Raw genomic sequence first — 9,164 nt, forward strand, 5'->3', positions numbered from 1 at the left:
GTGGAAGGAAACATCATGAGATCGAAGGATATCTCCAATTGGACGAACATAGAGTGTAAACAACAGTGGCCCAAGGACGGAACCTTGCGGAATGCCGTAGTGCAATGTATGTGGTCATCATCTTCGTCTTCTTTTTCTTCACCTTCTTCATCATCTCCTTCTGTTTTCATTATTTTTCTTTTCCTCTCTTTCGTAATTGCATAGTAATTTATCCACATTCTATATTTTATTTAAAAAAATCAATTTAACTTTAGCATAAGAACAATAATAGCGTTTAATTTACGATTTAATTATGCAAATGGTTTCCAATCCAGGCAAAAAGATACCTTTTTTATTCTGAATGTCGATTGTTGGCAATCAGTTTCAGGCCACTCAGAACCCCAAGCTCGCAATTATTTAATTTGCAAGATTATTTGTCGTCATATTGCGATCATCAAGGAAGCTGCACCGTACAAGCTTAAACAAAATACATGATACAATACAGCTTCTATGTTTAGATTATTTGATCATATCCAAAATATAATTGGGTCTGTAATCAAAATATTGTCCAAATTTCACCAACCCGCACCTCCTGTAATGGAGTATTATAGACGTAATATCCGGGTGAACTACTGTATCCCATTATATAATTTGATTTTTCACTTGGTCATGTACGTGGAGACTCGAGACCCTAATTAACTTATAGCATAGGCTTCATAATGACTAATTAAAACAGTCATATTTAAATCCTACATGTGGCGCCGTATATATCGTCAAAGAAATCAAATAACCGATGCATCATGAATTTAATTTCGACTCACTGGAAGTAGTTATGGGCTGAATATTAATGCTCTCTTTATTTTCAAGTATGCTGTTATTATTGAGGTTTACTGGCGGTTGTTGGAGGCTATTCTCAGGTTGCCGCATGCTTGCAAATCAAAGTCTTCGTTATTTTTAATCCCTCTTTGGAAAATTTGGAGCAATATTAGTGCCTTAATATTCTTTTGAAATATATAATAATTATTAAGTGCTTCGAATCTTGATCGGTCGTGAAGTGGTCAGAGTATTTATAACAATGCTAAATCCCAGTTAGAGCCATCTGCTGCAGGCCTATTGGTTATATAAGGTCTGGGCCAAATTGTGAAACCAACCAGGGGCGGGTCCAAAGCGAACTGAAAAAAAATAAACAACACTCGCTGGAAAATCTTTCTCGTTAAAAAGACAAACAAAACAATAACAAATTGGACCTAGAGGAGAAGGCCCACCCCCCCCCCCCCCGATCCTCGTCTTAAAGGAAACCAAAACCCAAGAAGAGAAGTAATCCTATTGGAAAGAGTAAAACGAGAGGAACGATTTAAAAAAAGGTTTCATCAAAATCGGTTATAAAATAAGCAAATTATGGGAGTTTGAAAACTCTTGTTGAACTTTCTATGGGCATCCTCAAATTGGCAAACGTGCTTCAAAATGGCTGATTTTGTGGACAACTCTCCATTTGTTTTGTACACAAATTTTCAGATTTTCCTCATTATCTTTCAAATTGCATCTTGCTTCCTTCTGAGCGCAACATATGTCATGGGAAAATATAATCCACACCATATATGTCAAGGTCAAGAGGAGATAATGTAAAATATGTAAAATAAAGGGGAAAATCTGAAAATATGTGTACAAAACAAATGGAGAGTTGTCCACAAAATCAGCCATTTTGAAGCACGTTTGCCAATTTGAGGATCTACATAGTAAGTACAACAAGACTTTTTAATCGTCCATAACTTGCTTATTTCATAACCGATTTTGATGAAACTTTTTTTAAATTGTTCCTCTCATTTTACTCTTTCCAATAAGATTGCTTCTCTTCTTGGGTTTTGGTTTCCTTTAAATGACCACCAGCACCCCAGCTTGTAGACATTGATTTCAATTGATTTTTTTGTGTTATAACGGATTTGTTAAAATGGTGACATCAAGAAATTCTGTATCTGCATATCAAGGACTATGATAATGACGACACAGTCGGTAAAACCCCCTTTTTTTTAAGAGAGAGTTTTGGTGACTAATTCCCAGATGCGGTAAAATAAGGTGCAGGCTGTACACACAACAGTATTTTTGGTTAAAGACTTCCTCAATTTATTTTTATTCCGCCTCCTAACATGCCTGATTTCGATGAATATGGTATAGATTTGTATCCTCTTGACGCCTACAAACTGTTTGATTTATGGACATTTTGTTAAGTCTGGAGGTATACAGTATTTAATCACGTAGACAGTGTAAATAAGCATACTGTACATGTATAAACGGTGATAATCATCAACTTCAATAGGTCCGGTGTTCGCCTCTGTGTCTCCCGTACTAACAAAGTACGTTTTAGGCAGTCTTTTGTCCCAAATTCAGAAGGGGGAATTGCACTTTTACTATGAACCCCGCCCCCTTTTAATACTCACTTTTAATTTACCGTCTCGCAATATTCGTTCCACCCCCCCCCCCCCGTATTCGGGCTGGATATGGAATCACAAACCAATTAGTATTTGAATAATCAATCAATTTATATATCTGCAATTGTACTTTTTCTATTATATTTGAAATAACGTATACGGCATTTTGTTTTGTGTATGTAATGCCACGGTATTGTAAGTCTATTTCATTCTGTCTATGTGCATATGTATTTGTAATTTCTGTAAACCCGATGTGAAATGAATTTCCTACACAGGACAATAAATACATTCAATTCAATTCAATTCATATTTTACAATCACTATTCGCCATCAACCATGTAATTTTTTTTTTCCCTTGTTGTTGTTGTTGTTGTTGTTGTTGCTGCTGTGATATTTCCCCCTATTCAGATGAATCATTTATAATAATTGATGTCACCTTTGTATACTTTTATATTATATTGTATTTTTTTATACAGGGATTAATAAGGACAGGTTAAAATGAAATGAATTCATTTCGACACCTTATATTATCTACCTATGTTTTTCAATTTTGAAGCAGTCACTGTGTTTGGGTTCCTATTCTTCTTGAAACACGGTGAACAATTAAAATAAAGACAAGGATTGTGAGCGAAGTATTCACTCCATGTTAACATAATTAACATGCTAATGTCTTGCATCCAATTTGACGATGGTATGCCATTAAAGATAATACCGGAGTATGTTTTGGTGGTATGGATGCGACATAATTACCTCTATCATTTTTTGTATTCATACCGTCGTTAAATAGGTCAGCATATAATTGCAGTATTCAGCGAAGCCTAATTTGGCACTCTAAGTATGAAATTTGTTTATAGAGATTGTTTGTAATTTCCCCTAAAATCACTCACTTTTGATTTTTTTCTATTCTACCTTTATTCAGTGAATGAGGGATGGTTTCAAATAACTTGAGGTCATGTAAACATGATTTAATCTTTTATGTTCACTGCATGTTTTAAAAGCCCGTCTCCGGTCCTTTACATTATGTAATATTTCGTCTGTCTGTTCGTTGTATTTCCACGAACAACCCAGGAAGAATGTGTTACTAGTAAGAAAATCGCGTTTTTGTTATAATCATCAAGGTTGAATATACAATGGTTGTTCTAATTTGTTTTCTAAAACGTAAGGAGTGTTTTCATTATTGTGTAACCACATTTGAATAACGTAGACTGTACACCACCGTCAATATTATCAACTCTAATCAGGGGCAACCCCCTCCCCACCCCGCCTATGATTTCGCAAGTATACTAGAGAAAGGAAAGAAAAAAAGTAAAAATAAAGAAAAGTGGAGAAAATCGGGTGTTTCTTTGATGAGAAGACAGTAATACGTGTTTTCACAATTTATGATTATGATGCATGAATTGTTTGCCCCATCATCAAAATTAGCAGAAATGTATGTTTTGGGGGTACGGTATATATCAACAAAGACCAATGCTCGCATCTACAGTGTTCTCGACATTCAAATACTCATTTCATTTTACTCAAACCTTCGTCGATCTTATTTTTTCATATTTCCTCATTTTATGCAAGCTGTTACACTGATTTCATCATCCTTTAACTATCATACACCCTTCCTCGTTACTGATCAATCGAATGCAGTCTCCATCTTGTTTAATATGTCGTTAGCGTGCCAAGGAAAGAGAACGCTTTCATTCGTGATACATTGTTCGATGGCGTCAGGGAAATACTCGTGAATCTAATCAGAAATGATCGAATAGTGGGGCTTCGTTCGGTTGATGATCATTGCTATCAAATCGAGCAAGCAGTGTCGAATCCATTTAGATCTTCGATCGTGTTAGATTTATTTATAAAAGCATAAAGCGATTTTTTTTTTATAAACGAGACAATTTTGCTTGCGGTAATAGCAGTAATATATAGCGATTCTTCGGTCTTCTTCTCCTCCTTCTTCTTCTATTATCTCCTTCTCCTTTCTTCTTTCGAAGAACCTTATCAAAATAACCCGTTCGGGGGGGGGCACTTACATTGACGAGTGGATACCATGCGTGACCAAAAACACGTAAAAAGGATGTCTTTTTCAAGATAGGGCACGTTACGTGCGTAACGTAATAAAGGTGTCAAAAACGATAAAAAATGAAAAGAGGTATCTATCTTTGCTAGGAAAGCTACCTGTTTAAGGTCAAATTTGCGAAGGTAAAAAAGTAAGACTAAAATGTTTTATAAAGGATGTACTTTTTGTCCAAGAGTCAGCACTACGTGTTAAGATTACGATTTGCGTCAAGTGTATATAGAGGTGGGGCTGTACTTAACCCGGCCCGATGTAGGTAAAGGCAAAACCTGTTTAGGGGTTCATTTCAGGGAATACTTGCCAATAGTATCGTTTTGTTTCCAATACTTGTTAAGGGTAGGGTTTTACACGCCAATACTTGTTAAGGGGTGCATTTTCAGAATATGGAAAATACGTACATGTATTTAGGGTGCTTTTCGAGACCCCATGGTCGGGCATTGGTATCCACTCGTCAATGGAAATGCCCCCCCCCCCCCAGAGCAAAATAAATAACCAGGTCTGAAATTAACTCCACGTGTTTGAGCTTCTTTATAACAGGGAGTTGGGAGATCTGTTTATAATTTCAGACACCATTACCATTCATTGGTATACAAAATTATGATATAAAGCAATTTTCTTTTTATAAAGTTGATTGCATTTTTAACTGAATTGGACCAAACATAAGAAATGTGGAATTCCGTTAAAAATGCAATCAACTTTTTTAACGGAATTCCACATTTCTTATGTGGAATTCCGTTAAAAAAGTTGATTGCATTTTTAACTGAATTCCACATTTCTTATGTTTGGTGTCTGCGTTGTCATGTATGCAAAATATAGATTGTTAAAAGAAATCAATAAAACGTCATGTAGTTTCCTCCAAGATGTTTTATTTCATTCCCAGAATGCGGCTAATGCTTCCAATGGATGTTATTTTTATGAGTTATTAAATCTGTATGCTATAACAAAAAAACAGAAGACATTAAGTACGATATCACATTGAAGTAAAATATGTTCTTTATTCCAGATAAGAAAGCAATAACAATTATGTATATTAACACCATAACTGTCATTTCTCGACGTAAATGACATGAAGTCTTTCAGTATTATTGACATGATGTACATGTATGCTATAAACAATGATGTATAATATACACTAAAGCTGTTTCTTATGTATAATCAGAACTTCAAACGCAACAACATGTTTAGTTTCTTGATTTTTGTATCGTATTTTATTACTCTTATCTCATCACGAGAATGGACAGATCGCTATGGAAACACAACCTCAATTATGATGAGCATGATGAGTGTACGACGAAAAGCTTACGAGTATGACAGTATTTATAGCTTTATATTTTCCATATTTTTGTTGTATAAGAATGCATTCGTTCATACTTATTTCATCCTTTTGTAAAGACTACAGAAATATATTTTATAAGATAATATGATTAAAAAACACATTAATCAATCGTCGCAATAACGTTCACTTTATGTTTTGCAATGAGCCAGACGAAAACTACAAGAATGGAGAAGAATGCAATTATATTAACTTCTTATAGGCCTATGTGAATTGAAAAAGAATTGAAAGAATCAATATTGAAAAATCATCCTCAGCAATAATTTACCAAGTTCTCAATATCCCAACGTGGATGCCACCCAACGGTAAGTCAATAGTAGATTATATTTTATGTCCGTCGCATATGGCCATCCTGGGCCCTGAAACAGAGAGGTACACAGTAATCAAAGTTGATGGCCACATCTCCGTATACAATTTTGGAAAAAAATGATAAATTCAATTGGGTAAGACATAGGTGTTATGTACCAAAATATTTCCTATCGTCTTGCCTTTGTACCAATAACTATTTTGTGTGAAAAAACATATTGCTCTATACCGTTTGGTTACACTCCTAGCAACACTTCTGTGGCAACAACTATAGGGTCTGAGATTAAGATTATGTTTTCCCCATTTTTTAATATGATGATGAGAGTGTATTTCCTATAAGTACAAACCATATCAAACTTTATATTGAATTCTTCATGTCATGTGCTTGTTGAAATTTATTATTTTAATCTACAAAGATTGATTTCAACGTTAGTTGACCATGCTGGTGTGAATGAGCATTTGTTTTCCCATTTGGCAGCCAGTTGGGTCTAGGTCTGAAAAAATGAAAATGTTACATCACTAACTGAAAGGCCGGAGGAGTCACAACCTTTTCCGAATGTTATTTCCGACCTTGCATGAAACTTGTATCCAACATTTTAAAACTTGTAAATGCAACAATTAGAAAAGGTTGTCATTCCCCAAACCTTTCAAAATGTTTATCCAACATTTTTTTTTAGTGTAAGGTCGGTAGTATTAAGAACAGCTGCATGAAACGCCACGACCAATAAAATAACCAAAAGAGGCCTAATAGATACGTTCATATCATTAACAGGGTCGTGGAGCGTTGTGGCCCAGTGGATTAGTCTCCGGACTTTGATGTTAGTTTTGTTTAGTCCAAAGACGTCTGTATAACACAGCGAAGTCACACTTCCCTTTTCTTGTTTAATATTAAGCTATGATTATCTCCAAAGAAAGTGAAAGACTTCAGTATCAATTTTTTTAAAATAAGTCTTCAACGAATCACTCACGTGACTCTAATTTGATCATGTACATCTTCTTGCTGAAGCACTGCAACATGTAAGGTAATAATCTTAAAAGTCATTCAACATCCAACATAATGCTCTACGTTTTACATGTCTTTCACTTTTAAAAAAATCATCATTCAAAATGTTAATTACATGCCTATTGTAGGTTATCCTTTACAATACAATTAAACTATTAATGCCACGTGATTGGTCAAAGTTGATTTGGATAGAGTTGAAATTACAATAATATTACAACACAAATACGATCACTTAGATAGGTTGTTCTTAAGGTGTTTTACGCCTCAGGTTTAAGAGCTTCTTTAATGTCGGTGAAGGCTTTGGAATGTCTGCATACCTACAGCAGATAACACATCGGATGACAACTTTAAATGTAGGATGTTTGAAGGAATATATAATTGGATTGATGCAAGCATTGGCCATAAGGAGTATCCCGGTGAATATAGACAGGGATAGACCTTCGGGTAACAGCAAAGAGACACTGTAAGGTGCAATGCACAGGAAAAATGATACAATGACCATTAGAAGGTTCTTGGTGATCTCCACCTCTCGTCTGTTGACTACAGTCTGGATACCCGATGTCTTCCGTCCTTCTGTAATGTTAGAATTTGCTGCATTATGAGGTACGGAGGAAGGGGTAGAGGGTAGCTGGGTCTCCGTCTGATCTGCGCTAGTAAAGTCATTCTCCATCCCGACGTTTCCTTCACTTGGTGATCTATGGGAGAGCATGGCACGGTGATGCTTCTTGATGAAGAGAAATATTCGGACGTAGCAGACGACGATGATGATGAACGATACGCTGAATGTCAGCCCCACGATGATGTCGTTGACTTCAGAGAGTTCGTGCTCGTCATCCCACGAACAGATACGATAGGATTCCGAATAACCTAACTTCCCGATATCAACTATCGGTAGGACAGCGAACATGATGAAAGTGTACAGGTAGGTTGAGGACACCATGAAAAAAAGGTTACGGGGTTTGTAGAACCGTCGACAAGTGCTACGAGGTCTGGTGATAACGAAATATCTGTTGATGGCGATTAGAACGAGTAGCAGAACACTAGCCCCAAAGCAGATACTTGTTATACCACCAATAGAGGCACATAGCCAGTCTGGCAAGGGCCAGCCATCTTTTGAAATTAAAGCAAACGTCTGAAATGGTAGTGTAATACACACCAAGAGATCTGTCACGCTAAGAGCTATAATGAACACATTGGTCGCTGTTTGTAACTTTCGACAGAACACCACACTCATGATAACTACTGAATTTCCAATGATTCCTAACAGCGCTATGACATTCAGGAACACACTCATCACGAGAGCTTCTGCATCCGATACAAGCTGTTTTTTCGTTGTCGCAATCGTTGTCATGTTCATATCATACGAAGACCCGTTCCATTCGGTATATTCCATTGTCTCTGACACAAACGACGTCGATGTTGAGAGCGTTGTCGACATTGTCGAAGAGTCATTCACTGCTGTCATTGTTGTAGTCATCTTTGACAGTCATATGTGATAATTATCTGACATTAATGTAACCACCACTTCTTGATTCAGATATAATAATTACGATCCAATCAACTTCACGCAGTCAAACTTTTCCGTGCAATGATCGAGACTCGAATGGGTTTGAAGTTGTTCAATGGAGCACATCCGGGTTCACAAATTTCCCCTCAAAGTTCCGCTTACATGACTTGCATGACTTGTGTATGAAATCATTCCATTCAATTATTTTGTTATTATTACCTTCCGTCCGAGCCTACCTTCAATAATTATAAAGGTAATAACCATATTTGGATATGTGAGTCACAGAGTCACACATAACTAGTCAGAATTCATAAAATAAACAGGAAAATGTTTGTTCAGCGTCGATGCCAGTACAACAGCTGATCACATTCCGAATAATACAAACCCAGTTTCGCATTCAATTTCTCTGGTAATCGCTCTTTGAGCACCACTTTAATTGTATTTTATCCCATCTGTTCCCTTTACAAGTGCATTTTGGTTTATAATTCCATATATACGGCACTCTAATCATATTTATTTAGAATAACAACCTTCACGCTAAATGAGCA

The 9,164-nt window shown here is 36.1% G+C and overlaps 1 protein-coding gene across 1 annotated transcript; it reads right to left on the reverse strand.

Moving 5' to 3' along the window:
- Positions 1 to 5,442: 5,442 nt before the first annotated feature.
- Positions 5,443 to 8,780, reverse strand: LOC121416259 (G-protein coupled receptor moody-like). The gene has a single exon (XM_041609775.1). It carries the CDS (start codon positions 8,584 to 8,586, stop codon positions 7,357 to 7,359), a length of 1,230 nt encoding a protein of 409 aa, XP_041465709.1. The 5' UTR covers positions 8,587 to 8,780; the 3' UTR covers positions 5,443 to 7,356.
- Positions 8,781 to 9,164: the final 384 nt, after the last annotated feature.

The sequence above is a fragment of the Lytechinus variegatus genome, chromosome 5, assembly GCF_018143015.1.
Source record: "Lytechinus variegatus isolate NC3 chromosome 5, Lvar_3.0, whole genome shotgun sequence".
NCBI classification, from domain to species: Eukaryota; Metazoa; Echinodermata; class Echinoidea; order Temnopleuroida; family Toxopneustidae; genus Lytechinus; species Lytechinus variegatus.